The 19,618-nt window shown below is 36.4% G+C and overlaps 1 protein-coding gene across 12 annotated transcripts in view; it reads left to right on the top strand.

Moving 5' to 3' along the window:
• AFDN (afadin, adherens junction formation factor) overlaps positions 1 to 19,618 on the top strand; it is a gene marked incomplete at its 3' end in the record, with an annotated part of 129,483 nt that overhangs the window by 56,534 nt on the left and 53,331 nt on the right. For 8 of the 12 annotated variants that reach the window (XM_084284798.1, XM_084284800.1, XM_084284793.1 and 5 more), the window contains exons 11-16: positions 2,396 to 2,465; positions 4,560 to 4,675; positions 11,540 to 11,601; positions 12,468 to 12,673; positions 16,496 to 16,516; positions 17,257 to 17,402. In XM_084284798.1, the coding sequence (XP_084140924.1) occupies positions 2,396 to 2,465; positions 4,560 to 4,675; positions 11,540 to 11,601; positions 12,468 to 12,673; positions 16,496 to 16,516; positions 17,257 to 17,402 (621 nt within the window). The remainder of the gene's footprint in view (positions 1 to 2,395; positions 2,466 to 4,559; positions 4,676 to 11,539; positions 11,602 to 12,467; positions 12,674 to 16,495; positions 16,517 to 17,256; positions 17,403 to 19,618) is intronic. The other 4 variants (XM_084284802.1, XM_084284794.1, XM_084284801.1 and 1 more) reach the window with 1 other exon arrangement.

Raw genomic sequence — 19,618 nt, 5'->3', positions numbered from 1 at the left:
AAAAAACAAAAAAACCACCTGTAGAATGAATTTTAGAGAAGGTGTTATTCCTGTTCTTCATTATGGATAAAAAACAGTTCATATATTCAAGTCATCCATAGGCTATAGTTTTTCTTGTGTCAAATAAGATTACTGTGAGTTTTTGGAAGTAAATACCTCTAGCTGGTATTTAAATGGCATGGAATGCACCAAGCATGCAAAGAGGCACTTGCCATTTGGAAATAACTTGCCAGCCTCCTGCTTTTAAAAAAAAAAAAAATGCATGTCCAATGATTGTTTTCTCCTTGAAACAGGAAGGCAGCCCTTTGCCTCAGCCATACCAAAACTTGACTAATGACAGGTGAAAAAGTACATCTAGGTCTTCAGACTTCCGTGTGAAAGTTTTAAACCCTTTTTAGCTACAAAATGAAGGAAGCTTTATGCAAACAATCAAAAAGTGACAGAACTTGGAGAGGGTGATTTTTGGCTGATACGCTTTAAAATTGCACAGCAATATTTTGGACTTTTGCAGTCTTCAAAAACTCACAAGTGATGGTCTTCCACTGAGAGCTTCTTCTACTTTCTCTTTACCCTGAACCTCCAGACTACTTTCTCAGTCCTGGTAATGAGTAATGTGCTTATTGTAATTGCTGGATTTTTTGTCCAATTTGAATGAAGTACATGTAAATACACAGCTGCATTCCCTGTCTCAGCAGTGCTAGACTTTGTTACAGGTTCTGAAAATCTAGAGTGGTAGGTTGAATTTCACTGTGCAGGAACTCCTTTATTTCTCTTCAGGGTGTTTGTAGACTTCACAGAATCACAGAACCACAGAATTTCTAGGTTGGAAGAGACCTCAAGATCATCGAGTCCAACCTCTGACCTAACGCTAACAGTCCCCACTAAACCATATCCCTAAGCTCTACATCTAAACGTCTTTTAAAGACTTCCAGGGATGGTGACTCCACCACTTCCCTGGGCAGCCCCTTCCAATGCCTAACAACCCTTTCGGTAAAGAAGTTCTTCCTAAGATCCAACCTAAAACTCCCCTGGCTCAACTTAAGCCCATTCCCCCTCGTCCTGTCACCAGGCACGTGGGAGAACAGGCCAACCCCCACCTCGCTACAGCCTCCTTTAAGGTATCTGTAGAGAGCAATAAGGTCGCCCCTGAGCCTCCTCTTCTCCAGGCTGAACAAGCCCAGCTCCCTCGGCCGCTCCTCGTAGGACTTGTTCTCCAGGCCCTTCACCAGCTTCGTCGCCCTTCTCTGCACCCGCTCAAGCACCTCGATGTTCTTCTTGTAGCGAGGGGCCCAAAACTGAACACAGTACTCGAGGTGCGGCCTCACCAGAGCCGAGTACAGGGGAAACTTTCTGGTATCTAAAGTCAGAGGGTTAATGAAAAAGGGGACTTCTGTGTTACCAAAACTTTGGTTATCACTGATTTTGTGGCTCTGCTTCCATCCAAGAAATTCTGTGAGTTGTGTTTACTTGTCCATACAAGTTTGAGTACTTCTGGACATAAACTGCTTATCTGTAATAGGAAGTCTAATGTATGGGCGGAGTTGTATTACACTGCATGTTCCATCCCAGACCCTCGCCTCTTACATCTATTTGGCTTTATCCCTTCGTTTTCTGGTCAGCTTATTAGTGACAGTAGTCCACTAATATTGGTGGTGTTTATGTTAATTTATTGCCTAAGACAGATAAAATATAGGATGACATATGAAAAAAAAAAAAAAAAAAAAAAAAAAAAAACTGAAAATCCACATGCATGTTTTGGTTGTGTTTGTGAACTAAACATCAGTTCAGGGCCGGGTGTAAGAGCTGTCTGCAGGCAGACTTCTAGCACTGTCATATGATGCTTCTAAAATCTTCAGTTCCCTCTACATCTAGCCTGCAGATCAATAAATAGTTCCTTTTACAGGTTCATATAATCAATTGCAAATAACTGTACTACTGCAGAGCATTGCCTGGACAGTAAAATCTCTGGTGGAAGGGTATTGCAGCTTGAATGATCAAGTTTAAAATATTCATTCTTTAGAATAAACAGATAATAAAATGCACTACTGTGATTTATAAATGATTTACAGTAACACAGTTGTACATTTTAACGTTGAAAACCTTAGAAAAATATTGTCTGCTACAGTGAATATAATACACTGAAAATACTTTAGTGACTTTTGTATTTTCTCCCTTGACTGGGGGAAGGGATGTAACTAAGAATCTGTTTTGACAAAGAAAATGATATTTTTTTTGTTCTCATATAAAGAATTGACACAGTGTGTTGAAAGGTGATATTAATAGGTATCATGTTATACCCTGTGGGGTTTTTATTTAATGATTTTAGCTGCTCTGTTTGTTTGTTGAACGTTTACCTGTATAATTTCTAAAAAATACTTCAAATTTTGTCTTCTAGAGCTGTTCAGGAAACCACATTTGATCTAGAGGGAGATGTTCACAGTGGAACAGCATTACCAGTAAGCAAGGTATTATATTATAAATCATATGATACATAACCAACTCTGCCAATAACGTAACTTTGAGCTAGCATGTTCTTTATTATTTATTGCTAAAGTGCTTCCATTGTTCTCCCTACCCCATTTACTGTTTATTTGGGATTAGGTATGATGTGTATTTATTATTTTTATGTATTTTTCTTCAGCACAAGTGTATTCTGTTTAAATTCAAATTGACATTCAGCAAACTTTCTGTGGCAGGAGTAATAACTTTCCTTTTTTTAAGAAAGGAAAACTGTTCAAGTCCGGAATAAAGTGTTAAGAGAAATGGATTAATCAGTCTAATTACATGCGAATAGAGATTCGTATTAAAAATGTTATATGAATATCTCATATGTAACCTATGACTAGCATCTGTTATAGGGCATATAAAATATGAAAGTGTGTTCAATTTTAATCTTAACTGGGCTTTTAAAATTTAATGGATGTGACTGTTGACTTCAATAGAGCTCCTGTATCCATGTTGGAAAAACAAACTGGCTCTGCAATCATAGTTATGAACATTTTATGAGGTGATGATCTCTTCTTGCCTTGTCTGCTCTGTCTGTCAATAGATACTGTGCCAAAGTTGCATTTTCCAAGAGTAAACAAACTGAGTAAAATGACACAACTGTTAATGCCTTGCTTTGATCACATGCCTCATATGAAATGAATGAATGAATTATTACGGCAGTTTGTAATGTAGCAGTCTTCCCAGAAATGCTTTTTTTATTCCATTACTACTATTAACAAATTGAAATACTTGTAAAGAAATTTAATGATATAGCAATATATGTATTAATAATGCTCTGATAGCTTTTAAATATACCTGTTTATCTTATTTTTTTTTCTTGCCACAGACTTCTGATTAAGTTTTTCTCCTATCTGTATATCTTTTTGTGACAATGCTTTCTTGCATCTTGGATGCATTTTTTTTTTTTTAACTCTGATAAGAACTTGAGTGACATTTTGAAGAAAGGAAGGAAAAAAACCTCTGAACTATTTAAATGTCTCAAAATTGCTTACAATTGGAGTTCGATATTATAATGTTAAATAGTGCACCTCATTCTTTTCAAATTCACTAAAAATACTTTAGTGAACCTAGAGAAGATTGAACAGCTCTTTTGTTTTTCTTTTTTTGTTAAATTACTGGTGCATCAATAGTTTTCTAACAGTTGCTCTTACGAGTTTTCTGTTTGGAAAAGGGATAACAGTCACTTTCTTTAAAGTTTGCTGATATCTAATGGTGAAAAGTGATTGATAGTTTGGCATGTCAGTACTGGAAAAAAATATTTGAATTCTCACAGTTTTTGATGAGTTTACTTGTGTTGAATCAAGTTACTTAGTCCTAGAAATTCCTTAGAAAATGCAGAAGCACTTCATATTTTACTGCTGTTTTGTTTTCAACTGTTTTATACTGGGAGAAAAAATAGAAATTTTGCTGCTTAGAGCAGCATGTTTCTTCCTCTTCCTGGTAGAATTTGACATGTAATTAGAAAGCAGAAATCAAAAGCTTGCTGAACACTGAAGAAAACAATCCTGTGCATAAAAATTTGCTTGGTTTGAGTTGTCCTTACCCTGGAAGATTATGTACTGTGTAGGTAAGCAGGCTTTTTTCGTAAGGACAGGATAAATTACAGCCTAGACCAGTAGTGTACGCATTTGGATAAGATTTAAATCTAATTTAAATAGTTTTAAAATGTTTTATAAGCATAATTTTTAAATCTGTGAAACATATTTAACTTTGTTAATGAAATCTTCAGATAAGAGGCAATTCATTCTTTGTTTTTGTTGGTATCTATGCAATTTCTAAATAAAGATCCTCAAAATTTTCTTATGTTCTGGCAACACATAAACAAATACCTACTTTTAACTGACCATTGGGATCTTTTGATTGCGAGAGTACCCTTCAATGTTTTTGTGATGAAAACACCTGCTGGAGTTGCGGTACTGTGTGCTGCACTCCTCTGTTTTGCCATCACTTTTCAAGCCTCAAATCGTCACTTCATTTTAATAGTGCCAAGCGCAAATACTTGTTAATCCAATGTTTGAATATTAAATGCCTGTCCTGCTGTTTTGAATTAGAGCACCAGCAGGCTTGATGGTGACAGAACATCATCAGCATCCAGCACAGCTGAACGAGGAATGGTGAAGCCGATGATTAGAATAGAACAGCAAGATTATCGCAGACAGGATAGCAGGTAGGAACCATGTAATCTGTTACTTCTCATAATGGGGGAAAAAATCAATGCGTTTTTGTGATAGATCAAGCAGAGTTAAAATATTTTGGGCTACCTGACTTTCCCTATGGAAAATGATACTTCCTCTAAGATCTCACTCCAAATAAAACCTAGAAGAACGTTTAAAAAATCGTATTCTTTTGTTTCAGTATTCTGTTTATAGTTCTCTTTTTGTAAAACTTAAGCTGATAGTCTTGTCACATTATTGTTGACTTGTGGTCAAGGATGTCATCTGGAATGCCATTAATAACAAACATACAATGATTTGATTTTTTTCATTTGTCAGTTGCTTGGTGATGTGACTGATTCTAGATAGAGAAATAGCCAAGTCATTCCTATTTTGATAACAATGTAGTTGGCAAATTATGTAAGCAAGAATTTTAGCTACCTCTGAGTGCTTGTTGTGCAAAGTTATATAATTCAGAAGAATGGATAGCATCTTGATTTTTTTTTTCTTTTATAGTAGTAGTTAAGCAGATGAATGCCATCTCATTTTGCTCACAGTTGGGTTTTTCAGGGGCAAAATGCCCCTTTTCATGCACTGCATATTCAGTTTGTTTCCAAAGCCCTGGTGGAAAGCACTGACTTAAAATTGTACTCTATTTTCCTACTATTTAGTCTCCATGTGTCATAATATCTTGTTAAAATGCAGTTTGTGTCCATCCATACAGATTCAACTCCTTTTTAGACAGAATCTTTTATTATCAGAAAAAAATAATTTGAAGTGATGCTATTTCCTGTCATAAATAGAAAGGACCTGATGAGATGCATCCAAAGATGCTAAGAGTTGGCTGGTGTCATTGCAAAAGCTACCCATTCATCTTTGAAAGGTTGTAGAAGTACCAAATGACTGGAAAAGGACAGATACCATACCCATCTACAGAAAAGTCAAAATCGAAGATTCAGAAAATACGGTGTAGTCAGCCTCACTTCAAGTCCCAGGAAAACTGTAGAACAAGTCCTTGTAGAAGCTATTCCAAGGCATACAAAGGGCATGAAATTCATTAGCAAAAGCCAGTATGGATTTACCGAGAATAAAACACACAAGACCAACCTGACTGGCCTCTGTGATGAAACAACTCTCATGGTGAATGAGAGGAGAGCTTCGGGCATCATATTGTTTACTTGGTTTTAGCAAGGCCTTGATACAGTTTCCCAGAATGACCTTGTTAAGACAAAAACTGGCCAAACTGTCAAGCTGAAAACGTGATGCTTAATGGCTCAAGTCTGAACTTGCCAAATGGTTGTAATTTGTGTTTCTTAAGGTTGATATTGGATCTGATACTATGTGGTATCTGTATAAACAATCTGGATGATAGGATTGAATGCATCTTCACCAAGTTTTTGGAAAATACCTGATTTGGAGAAGAGCAAATAAGCCAGAGAAAAACACCACTGTTCAGAGAAGACCTATGCAACAAACATGTCATGATGCTTAAGAAAAATAAGTGTGAATTCTGGGCAGGAGACAGAAAAATGCCAAGCAGCAATACAGACTGGTGTCTGGCTGTTTGGATTGTATCTCTGCTAAAAAGAACCTGATGGAGTCCTGATGTACAAGAAGCTAAGCGTGTCCGTGCAGAAATGAAGGCAAGCTGTGTCCTGGGCTACCTCAGCACCAATACAGCCAGCAGATCAAGGGATGCATTTATTACAATTTACATGACTTGTTAGTTCACACCTGGAAGTGTCCAGTTTGGGTCCCCCAGTTCAAGAGAGAGAGTGAAAAATTGGTAAGAATCTTGTGTAAGGACATTATCATCAAGATGGTTAGAGGATTAAAGAACTTTGTGTACGAAGAAAGCAGGGATCGTCTTTTTCAGCCTAAAGAGAAGATGGCCTGGGATCAATCCAATCACAGTCTTCCAATACCAAAAAGGTAGTTACAGAGAAGATGGGGTAGCTGTCATCACAAGGATGCTGGGTGACAGGCAATGAGCAGAAGTTGCTTCAGGGAAAAAAAAAATTGTCTGACTGTAAGTCAGAAGACAAATTTCCACAGTGACACAGAGAATTTTGGAGTATGTTGCCCAGAGAAGTGGTAGAATCGCCCTCACTAGAAGTTCTCAAGATTCATTTTGGCAGGATCCTGGATAACCAAATACAAAGCCCTGCTTACAACAGAAGATTGGAACTGCTGATCCCTAGAGATCCCTTTAAACTTAGGCTTCTGTGTTACTGTTTTTCTCTGGAGTCTCATTCTTTTTATCAGAACTGACCTAAACATGAAAAGAATGACTGGGGACTCAGCGTTGGAATTTCATAGCCTAGAGAGAAGAGATCTGTTCAGGGCAGATCTTACTGATACATGTATGAATACCTAATGGGAGGAAGTAAAGAATGTGGAGACAGATTCTTCTCAGTGGTGCCTGTTGACAGGACAAGAGGCAATGGGCAATCCCATTTAAACCTACAACTTTTTTTTTTTTTTTGATACTGTAAGGGTGATTAAACACTGGAACAGGTTTGCCAGAGAGGTTGTGGAGTCTCCATCCCTGAAGATACTCAAAACCTAACTGGACGAGGTCCTGAGCCACCTGCTCAAGTTGCCACTACTTTGAGCAGACTGGATGATCTTCAGTGGTTCCATCATTCTGTCAAAATAATTTCTTTAAAATCTTAATAAAAAATACGGGACTGTATATGGATTTGCCTTATACTAATCTGCTTTTAAATTGAGTTGCAACTGCTATGATAAATGGATGAAAGGTAAGGTATATGTGGTGCAAGCACAGTGGTTCAAGTTGTAAAGCTTCTAGTACCTCTAGATGGGTTATTATTATTCCCTAGACAGAAAAGAGTTTAGAGATGTGAGTGGTAAAACAAAACAGAAAATTGCGCTTTGTTCTGAATGGCATTTCTGATAATCAAGTACTCTGTAGCAGGGGCATCTTTTAAATGCTTTCACTGAAGTGATGGTGGAATACAGCTTGGTTATGCTCTGCACTCTTGTCAGAGAGCCCGGGCATCTTGAGTGTATTTTTTCAAAATGGTTTCTATTAAGGTTGTAGAAGACTTAACACCTCTCTAGTGCAGTAAGTTGAATTATTAATGTTTCAACTAACTTTTCTCTCTCATGAAAGATCGACACAACTTCCCTGTGAACTTTTTATAACCTGACAGAAGTTCTTGAGGTTTCTACTGTTACCATTTCTTGAATTTTAGCTGTTCATTTGTATGATGTGTACAGAAATTGAATATCTACCTTTCAGCAAGAGTACTTTAAGAGGATTTTCTTGCAGTATAACTGTGTATTGCAAATATACAAAGCCATCTTAGAGCTGTGTTGGCTTTGTTATTGTTTTAAAATTCTAAAATTCCTTCCAAAGAGAATGCACACACTAGTCTTACTGCTACTATATCTGTTTTTTCTTCTGGTACCTGTGTGTAGAAAATGATTTTATGCAGACTTCCAAATTACTTTTAGATTTGTGTTAGCTACAACTGCAGAGATCTTTCTTGTCAGTACCAACACTGATATTGTATTTCTGTGTGCATAATATGCTCATATAGTATCACTTCTGTATGCCTTTTGATAGGGATACAGAATTGTTTTATCTAAACAAAGCATTTCTGTTACATGTTCTCTCTAAAATGTGCTCACTGTGTTGAGATCATCAAATTATGTCAAATTAGGAAATGCCAGGCAATGAGTTACTGAGGTAAACTAAATTCTTGCCCTTTGTGGGTATATTGTATGAATCTTTAGTTAGGTTTCTCTCTAGGAAATTCTGGTCTCATTTTGTAAACCGTGAGGACAGGAATCATGGAGTACAGTAACTGCTGTGTTGCTTCAGTGTGAGGAGGGGGGATGCCTTTCCACTGTGCAGTTCATCCAGGTTCTTGTTACTGAACAAGTAGTCCACCCTGGTAGTGAGTGTCCTTTCCCTTCTTTTTGTGTATGTTCATCACTGCTGTTTGAAAGTAAATAAGGGAAGGAAGACTTCCAGTCACTCACTGAATTCATTGCAGAGCAAAAAATTAGAACTTGATCGCCTTATTTATTCATTATTTATTATCCTAGTCTCCAGGAGGAAAAAAATACAGATAGATAATGAGTATTGAGTTATGGTTTATAGTATGACATTCATGTTAGAAAACTGACTTCAATTAGCATGAGTAAGCATATCATCCAAAAAAAAAAAAAAAAGGATAATTTTTTTTGCCTCAGATACCCTTCAGGAGTTCTTAAAAATGTGTTTGATTGAAATGAGAATAGTGGTGTGAAAGTGGTGTAAATAGAATGCAGACACTTCTCTGTTTCCTGATTTTTAACATGCCTTACAAAATTTTACAGCGTATGCTGGCTAAAACAACCACCCGAAGACAGAAAATTTTATTCCACTACACAGCTTGTCTTATACAGTTAATTTAGGAGAATACAGAAATATCAGGGAAATGTGTTGCTGTTTTTTTTAATGCAATTTTAAAGTGTAGTATTACTTGACACCATACTTACTAGAGGAGGCAACCCCTAATACTGCGTGCCCTTGCTAGATATACCCTAACTAGACTTTGAAACTGTTTTAGCTCTGTGAAATTCATTACCTTAGAGATAGTGTTTCTACAAAAGCAGTAGCACAAAGACAAAATATACCTGAAAAGTGTCTGGTAACAAAGCAGGTTGGCTAGCTACTCCTGTATCAGAAGCACAAAGTTATTTTAACTTAAATTTCCTCTTTGCAAAATTTCCAGTGTTTTGTCTGTGCTTAGGGAATGCAGAAAATGGTACATTAGTTGAAGGAAACTCTCTTACTAATGTAGCTAAAAGTAAATGACAGTGCAAAAGTCAACTTCCAAAATTGTCTGTAAGCAATCCTACACTAATACATACCAGTTCTCTTACCTTGTGCTGCTCCCTCTCCCGTTGGAGGGAAAACTGATAATCCCCTTCCTTTTTGCTGAAAGGCATTTCTATCTCTTCATTCTAAAGAAAATAAAATCAGTGTGTGAAATATGTGCTTTAGCAGCCATTTTGTTGAAACATTTGTGTCTTATTCCTATAATGACGAATGAAAGATATCTCTAGATTTATCACTATAGTGCTATTTTAATAGTAATTACTCCTTTATGGAAGTGATTAAATTCTCAGTGAAGACAATGCACTTTCAGTGCTTTGGAGATAGTGAGAAATTAGTTCAGTTTAAATTTATAGGGGAAAAAAAAAAAAAAAAAGGAGGAAATGCTACAATCTAAACTCCAGCAAAGTGCTCTTAATAAGGAGTCTGCTGTCACTGTGGAAATCATAGAATCATAGAATATCCCAAGTTGGAAGGGACACAAGGATCATTGAGTCCAACTCCTGAGTCCCCAAAGGACCACACAAAAATCAGACCATGTGTTTGAGAGCATTGTCCAAATGCTTCTTGAACTCCAGCAGGCTCAGTGCTGTGATCGCTGCCCCAGGGAACCTGTCCCAGTGCCCAACCACGCTCTGGGTGCAGAACCTTTCCTTAACGCCCAACCCGACCCTCCCCTATCTCTAATTCACCCTGTTCACTTTTGGAAGAGAAGATGAAAATAAGTGCGTGCCTAAAACCCCAAATTAGATTTGAATGGCATTGCATTTACATTGCAAATGAAGAGGAGATTGAAAAAGCAAGTAAGAGGATTTGGAAAAGCAAAAATTAAGTACTCATTTTTAAGCTTAAATACGTCATATCTCCTTATCAAAAAGAGCTGTATATGACAACATTCAGTGTTATCGCAGTATACTGAACAATGGCAAGCAGAATGCTACTTTTTCGAAGTTGTGATGAAAAAATTAAATACTAATAAAGACTTAAAAAACAAACAAAAAATGAGATTTCAGATAAGACTTAACCATTTGAGTATACATTGCCCTGCTGTGCCTGGACACCTGTTCCTTAACTTTCAGCTCCCCAGAGCTTAGTTTCATTGAGCTTTTCTTCTTTATAATAAGTTATGACTCAAATGACTTAACTAAATACTCTGATTTAATTTTGGAGTGTCCTGTCATTGCTTTGTAGAATAACTAAAATTTTTGCTTGTTTAGACTGCTTTGTTAGGACTGTGAGGCTTGCATAATCACTCTACATCCTTTTATTTCTCAAAGTTGTTGGGGTAAGAAGAAAGCTGCCTATTGAATTAAATGTGGTTAAAAATGGCTACCACATGGAAAAGATGTTAAGCTTCTATGTTTCCTGAAAATCGGTGCCTAATTACAGAGAAGAGCCCAATTAATTATTTTGCTTAAGGGAGAAATGAAGCATGTGCTTAACCTTTTGAAGATACCAGAAAAATCAATTTCGTGTTCGTTTTTTTTCTCCTCTGTGAGTTCTCTGATAGGTGTTGGTAGAACAGAACTCTGTGGTCAGTTAAGAAATAGTTCTGGGGCTCTTGGAATGACTTGTGTTTCTTAATGTCATATTTCAACAACCATGTTAGGATAGGGATTAGATTTTTCTTCCTTTTTTTTTTTTTTTTTTTTTTTCACTTTGGTAGCAGAGCTGATGCTTCAGGTGGAGTTTGATTAACTCTTTCATGTGTCCATGAATAATTTGCTATTTGAGTTCTGTTGATGGCAGATGGCAAGCCGATCCTATCAGTCTGCCATGCAGCACAAAGGAGGGTGTTCATTAATAATGCAGGCTTCCCCGTTCAAGTCTGTATTGTGATCTATTGTGTTGTGGGCAAAAGTAGCTTGAGTGATTCTAGAGAACAGGTAAAAGAAAAGAATTGTTTTGGGGAAAGCTGTTGTGACAGCAATTGGAACCAATGTATTTGGTGAAATTTGTTGTTTTACAGTGGATTTAATATTACCCATGTGGATTGTTTGTTTCAATTTTTGTCTTCTTTCTGTAGATCTCAGGATACCCATGGACCAGAACTGATCCTACCTGCCAGTATTGAATTCAGGGAAAGCTGTGAGTAAATTATCAAGTTATAACACTTACCTGTTGACATGTTTTTCTGTAGTGTAATATTTCAGACAGTTTGAGAACTTACAGGTAATTTAAGTGAACACTGGAGAAAAAAAATGATTGAACAGATGATAGCTTATCCATTAATATAATTGATTTTGGTGGGGAGAATGAAGTGGTACTGAAGTAGTCTCGTAGTCTCATATCTTACTCTAGTTGTATTTCAACTCTTCATCTTCAGATATTCAAACCTCACTGTGGAGAAAAAAAAAATAATCCCACCTCCTAAAGAATAGATTGAATTCATTCCCTTATATAGAGTTCCCCATGTCATAAATACTACATTAACATGGCTCTTGACCAAGATATATATAAAACCTAGTGAAGATTAAATTTTTGTTTAGTACTTCGATTTTCATTATCCTAGCCACCCTGTGTAAGGTCTCAGATCCGGTAGAAAAACACCATATCAGAGATTGTCCAGATTTCAGATATTTGAAACTAAGTAGATCTGTAAGCAAGCAAGGACAGATTTTTTTTTACTAGTTTACAATATCATATAATAAGGGAATTTTGTTGAAGTAGATGAGAGAAAATTTGCGTTTTCTTGGTTTTTTTGAAGATGCAAATTTTTAACAGAGACAGAAAATACTATAGAAATGTTTCCCAGTGATCACTTTTTCTAGCTTTATGTTACTGTGCCTAAGTAACTGTAGCACATAAGACACTTAACTTAGAATTCATGTGTGTTGCTTCCCTCTCCCCACTCTCCTCCTCAGCCTTTCACCCCCAGTTTTGAAATTGTTTTATTTAATATTGTTCCAGTCTTTGGCTTTATGGCATGTTTGTATTTTCTTTTTTCTTCATAGCTGAAGATGCCTTTTTATCTGCCATTATAAATTACACAAATAGCTCAACAGTTCATTTTAAGCTGTCACCTACGTATGTTTTGTACATGACATGTCGGTATGTATTGTCAAGCCAGTACAGACCTGACATCACTCCTACTGAGCGTACTCACAAAGTCATTGCAATAGTCAACAAGATGGTGAACATGATGGAAGGAGTTATACAGGTGAGTTTCTTTGCAAAAACAAATTTTGGAATTAAACATTTTATAGATAATTTGGTAACCACCTTAGTCTTTTTCTTAGGGTTTAACCTACTATTGGTAAGAGTCAGACTGCACTGATTTCCCGTGTGAAGATTTGTTGTGTGTCAATGACTAATGTGAGCTGGAAGAAATGCTCTCCTGTGCAATGTGGGAGGTTAGGGAGGGACTGTTGCTCTGAAGATATGTTCTATGATAAGAAGTTACTCTTCTGTTTTCTAGAAGATAAAAACTTTGCAAGCATTTCTTGTTGTAAACTCTTATGAAACAAGTTGGATGTACTTATTACTAATAGTGGATGTTTGCATTGTTTGATGCTTGAAATTAATACATTCAAAAGAATTAATATTTCTGAATTTTTATGCTTGTTACTTTTACAATTTCTGTAATCACAAAAACATCAACAAAATGGGACTTCTTGAACCGAAGTAACACAACTGCCCTAGAAAGAGAAATGTATGATCTCAAATGTTCCAGTATCTTATATTTAGTGTGGTGTCACTGCTATTAGATATGCAGGAGTTCCACAGAACCTCAGAGGGAATTCTGTTTCCTGTACAGGATTAAATCCACTGGTTTGTCTACAAAACTAGACAATGCCTTGCATTGTTGAAATGTTGACAAAGTGTAGGAGCAATTTCTTAAGAATGCAAGGTTATTTCAGATATCCTTTCTAATCTTCTTTGTCTGAAGGAGTAAAAATTGAAATACATTTTTAAGAAAACACATTCATTTGTGGCAAAAAATGCTGTCATAGCAGCCCATATAGGGCATGGACCCTACTGTGCTAGTCACTGTGCAAGTGTAACAAATATATCAATCCTACTGTAGAGAATTCACTGTGCAAGTGTTGGAAAACAGGTTGACTAAGGGAAAAGAGGAAAGTAACACCAAAAGAGTGGCATGAATGTCACAGCAATCACAAACTGTTCAGGTTTTGGAAAGGTTTAGTGGAGTTTTCAGGAGGGAAGATGTTGTAATTAGGTAGTTCTGTAAACAGTAGCAACAGGCTCTCACCTTTCACAAGAAAGAACGGGAGAAAATGCCGATGTTGAAGACACTTCACAGTAAGAAAAAAGATGACTTTGATGTATGTGCTGGCGTTGATGAGAGGTTAAACATGGTTAGAATATGAAGTGAAGAACTAGCACACTACTTTGAGTGTTGATGCCATTGTAAATGGATATTTCATTAAAGTTGAGATGGTGTCAAAAGTTAAACATCCACTTCGGTACAAATTATCTGCTTGTGGAAGAGTGAATTTGTTCAAGTTGGAGGGGAGATTGTGGGCAGTAGTGGGGAGCAGAAAATGCAAAGAAATTGAACATAAGCAATTTAGTTGGGAGAATGGAAGGGAAACAATGAAGGCTTCAAATATAATGTGTAAGTTACAGGGCTGCATCAAATAAAGTTACTCAGTTTATGTAACTGGTGTAAACTAGTAGCAATGACACAAAGTTTTGGGGTGAGAGGAGTTGGGACAGTGGGAAAGCAAAGATACAAAGCTCTACATTCTCTTTGTATTGAATTAAAATGGATAACCATATAGCCACTAGAAGATACTAGAGAGACAAGCTCAAGCATCAATTTTCACAAAAGAAAACAAATCAAAGCTCAAAAATAGAATAACTGTGAAAACATTAATTTACAGCACTGAGAAAGACTTCCTAAATCAAGTCCAGCCTTGCAGTTGTTGCAAGTGAATGTATTTTATATAATCCTACTGATAGTATCATGAAACTGTCAAAGTTAGGTGTCTGTCTGGAGTTGGGACATGGTGAAAGGCCACTTCTCCAGCCTTGCGTCTCTGTGGATGCAATCTGATCTCCAATCTGAAGTTTGGGGAAAGCATCAACAGGGAAGTGGTAGTTGAATTTATGATTAATGAAAGACGTTATCCAGTGGCAAGAAATAAACTGCAGGGAGCTCTAGTTTGAAAACTGAATAAAAATTGGAATGAGCTTCTTCCAAATCCCAAACTGAAGAAGCTGGAGGAACAGGGGGAAAATAGAAATCACAAATGTGATGGAAGAGTAAAACATCAGTGAATATGCAGGCTAGTAGACTAGAGACAACAAAATAAAACCTGAAGTTGGCTACATTGATTCAGATGCTTGAGCTTGGTAGTCTAAGTTTTTTTCCAACCTAGATGATTTTATTCTATGATTCTAAAGCTTAACTAGGAAGAAGTCATTAATTTGGACCTGTCTTGGTGGGATATAAACAACGGTATCTGAGCTCTGTCAAATTACTTCATCTAGGCTGTAGAATAAGTGTTTGTGTTGTTGGCTGTCACAGTTGCATTACTGTGTAATAACTTTGTGTCAGATAGCTTTTTTTGTATGTCTTGGCTGTAAAGCCTACCTGGGCTGAAAGGGATCTGAGGGTGTGAAAGATGGAGAAGACAGATATAAGGCAAGGAGAGAGAGATTCCCAAAACAGCACAAAAGTAAAAGGAAGATGCACAAAACTTTTGACTCCACTGGAAATAAGAAAAATTAAGATAAAAAATGTCTTAGACAATAAGGAAATTTGCTAGCTTTCTGAAGTTAGTCAGGAAGATTTTTGGTAACAAGCTAAATTTTGTGGCTTTGTGTGTGTAAATAGTATAGAAGACATCATATGGGATAGGGATAAAATTGGAAAGAGCTCTGAAATTGCTCAGTATTTTCAATAGAAATATTGGAATAGGAAGTTCATACAAGGAAGTAAATTTTGTGTATTCTGATTTCCAAATAATTCTATGACATTTCTGATCCTTTCCAAATTTTAACATCTCAGAAAGAGCAACATTCAGAGCAGTTCCTCTCGACCTGTACCAGCCCATCTTCACTCCATTTTAGAGTCTCTTGCTTTCTTGGTTGGAAAGGGAGAAGAAACAGAAAAGCAGCAGCTTTTTTTAGCTTTTTATTTTTATTTTTTTTTAACTGCAACTAACCTTATGATAGTGACAGAAAATGACATCTCAGATTCTTACATCTAAGCTTACTGTGATGCAGGAGTGAGGAGAGTGATGTTGGAAGTACAAAAGAATGAAGAGCTTAGTTTTAAATAATCAGACAGGCATACCCGGTTGGGGGTATGTGTGTTTTTGTTTGTTTCTTTCTTTCTTTGTTTTGTTCACTCAAGTGAACACAGCTTATATATACAAGTATTTAAGCTCTTAGTGTGATATTTCATTTGACTGTTTTGTTGTTATAAAATGGTCTTTTTGTTCTTTAATTGAAAAGCCATATATTAAATCTGTGTATAGGTGTTTTACGTTAAATGTGTTTCGTGCTTTTGTTTTTTGTGTGTTTTTTGGTTTGCATTTTCTTTGTGTTTTTGTTCATTTTGTTTTGTTTTGTTTTTCTAGTGGGGGGTTTCTGTCCCCCTTTGTGTGTACATTGTCTTCATTGCAGCAGTGTGGGCAAGTAGCTCCCTGGATGTGTTACTCACAGGGCTAGTTACCTTGCTGCCTGTGCAATGTGCTGCGAGGTCTCTGTGGTGCACTGAGTGTAGAATAACCAACTGCTCCGGGATGTCAACTAGCATAGGGCATTCCCTAAATTAATGACGATGTGTGGGCACTTCAGCTCTTAGCTGTTGTGCTACTAGTCCTATCAAAATAATTCCTTTTTTTAAAAGGAGCTCAGTTGCATCACAGCTACTGGTTAATGCATTTGTGTATAACTGTGAACATAAGTGTTGTACCTTCATATTTAGTGTTTGATTTCTGAAGCTATCATGATTGTTCACAAGTTTTTCTTCTATTCTGTTTGATTTCCTTCGTCCGTTTTTCTCCAGGAGGTAGACCAGGTTGATCAGGTAGGAAATACTGCTGGGAACTGATCCTAGCTATGTTGGCTTAGCTCAGTTTCTCATGCTGCTTCCATATCAAAATACAATACTCAAACAGCTGGACTTGAACAGTTCATAACACTCATTCAGCAACTGGAACATGCAGTACTAAAATCCTTTTTTGACTTTGCAACTTTTATGGCATTCCATAATTTCTGCTTAACGCACTTCAATGTGGATATGAAATGACCAAAGTTCTTTTCTTCCCTTTATTTTCCTTTTTTGTTGTTTGTGGTTCCTATTCTTTGGATTTCATCTGAGGTTGCCTGGCCTGGCATTTGTGGTCGGGAGATGGTGAGATAGATCAGTACTTGATACTGTACCACCTGGTATAAAAGCCAGCGAGTGCAGTATCAGGGTGGCAGGGGGCAACAGGGAATATGCGCTTAAAAGCGTACAGATTACCAGATACTGCATTTAGTTAAGCTCTCAGCACTTTGTAACTAGATACTTAATGCCATGGCTTTATTGATGCTGCCATTGGCAATTTAATAGAATTTTGTATGTTCAGAGAATGTTAAAATTGAACTTAGCAGTTACAACAATTTGCAATGTTGTATATAAACATTTTGCAAATATCTGGTATCTGGGGTATGTTTGGTGAAATGGGAAAACGTACTGGTCTATCTTTTGAAGCCTTTTTAAGCTGCAGTGTTTCATCAGAGGGCTATTTCTCTGTATTATTTCTTGCTTCTTTCTACTTACAGAAACAGAAGAATATTGCCGGGGCACTTGCCTTTTGGATGGCAAATGCATCTGAATTACTGAATTTCATAAAGCAAGACCGAGACCTTAGCCGAATTACTGTGGATGCACAAGATGTTTTGGCACACTTGGTTCAAATGGCATTCAAGTAAGGCTAATGAACTTCTTTCACTTACCTTTCTATATGTTCATGTGACAGTTTATTTCTGTGGTTTTTGTAATATCTTCTCTTTTCCCCAAATTTTAGTTATAGCAATAATGTCTTTTATGTCTTGTTAAATATCTGAGAGGAGGGCTTATAAGAGAGACCAGACTACATTTTACAGTTTGTTTTCTGAATAGAGATGACTGGGCTATGCCAGGAGTTTCATCTGCATCACTTTCATGTGTTTCGTCATTAAAGGAATAACAATCTGTCTGGATTTCCCATTTTGGTATGGAAAGTTTGGTAGGCTTTGAACCATAGATAGTACTAAAAACAGTGACTGGCCTCTCAACATTATTCAACTAGTTTCTGTAGTTTGAAGTTTGAGGATTTCTTCTGTAGTTTGATACTTGATTTTTTTTTGGTTAACATTTGTAAAAACACATAACTTTAATCTCAGGGCATTTAGAGAACTGCTAAATATTTTGTAGTTATTCTTGTGTTAGTTAACAAAATGTTGTTTAAATTAGTTCACTGTCTCATAATTTAAGTTTTGTTTTTTTTTTTTTTTAGAGGTATGGGGAAAGGTTTTCTGCTAGTGTTTAAGTATAGTGTTTGTGTACATGGACTTAAATATTTATGGGCTTGTAATGTAATGAACCTTGTGCTCTTCGGGGCTTCTAATTAAATTAGTAATCTACTCCTTTCATAAATAACAATTTGCACAGTGTTTTTCTTAAAAACATAGTGTAAAGACAAGTTTAGGCTTGGGGTAAAATCAACCCATGTTAGTCAGCTCAAATAATTACAGTACTGATTAAAAGAAAAATTAAATGAGGTACCCAGTGGGAAGGGAAATCCTCTGATGAAAGGTTGCTCAAATAAAGATATCCTCAAACAAAGATAACAGCACTGAGTGAGCACAGTGATAATCAGCAAGAAATGCTTGATTTTTGTTCACTTTTAGTTTTATTTTTTAATCTAGTATTGAACAAGTGTTTTTCAGCAAATTTGCCTTTGAAACTAATGTTTAGAGAAGGCTTAGTGTACCTTGGATGGCTTGTACACACCCTTCCCCCATTTGTAGGGTGTTTATTTTAGATATAAACACAATAGATACTTTTTTAGATAAAAGCACAAATACAGGCTGGGCTGAGAACAGGTTGAGAGCAGCCCTGATGAGAAGGTCCAGGGGGTGGTGGTCAATGTGTGCACGTAATCCAAGGTGCATGTTTTCTTGAAAAAGCATGATTCTTATAAGTTAGTAGCTTGTGTAATTTTTATAGTTTATTGTTATTAGAAACATCTAGATTAAGAACACTTCTCAGCACTTCAGACATTTTGTCTAGCATTTACTCGAATGGGCTTAATGGCTTGGGATTGATTATTAAAGAGCTTTGTACTTTGTGATAATTTACCATACCTTTCAGAACATTCAAAGAATATCAGAGAAATGCTAAACTACTTTGCATGTACTAGCACAGATTTGTTTTTAAAGGAGAATTATGGGTGAATAAGATACAGTAACTATTTCGACGGTCTTTCCATTTTTATATTATCTTTAAGTGACTAATAACTTAATGAACCTATGCCTCTTCACCACAGATCACTCTTAATTGATATCTTTCTACTTCAGTTAGCTAGACAGTCATTGAAAACAGAATGCTTCCATGGCTGGAAAGGAATGGCATTGTATTTTACCCTGTACATGAGCAGGCTGGATGAGAAATGGTGTTTATGAATTTCGGCTGTGAGTGAATTCTCCCCTAAGTGCACTGTAAAATGGATGTATTAAACTTTTGGATAAAAGAGCTGTGAAACGTATTTTTAGAAGACAAATAAGGAAGCATAATAGAAGCATTAAAAGAAGGAAGTCTGCTGTGAAGATGTTATTTGATGGCAATAACTGGCATATACCAGAATTGTTTGAAATGGCCATCCCTTTTGTTCTCTAGATGAAAATGTTACCAGAAACAGAAAGGGGAATAGTAGAAAGCCGTGAACTATTTTCCTTATGACTATGTAATTAAAATTTTGATATCCTTTTAGTTTCAATTCTCAGCAAATCGTTTATGCATTATATTTTTTCGCTATAAAGCAGTATTAAAGAAAATGTTTAATTATTAGAAGCAAACGAATACTAAAAATTTTAATTTCACTGGTTAAAAGAGAAATGCAAGAGTGAAAGATTTCTTGTCACAGAAGACTGGGACCATTTC

This window comes from Netta rufina, assembly GCF_964035555.1.
Source record: "Netta rufina genome assembly, chromosome: 3".
NCBI lineage: Eukaryota > Metazoa > Chordata > Aves > Anseriformes > Anatidae > Netta > Netta rufina.
This window is presented reverse-complemented; position numbering and strand designations above follow the sequence as displayed.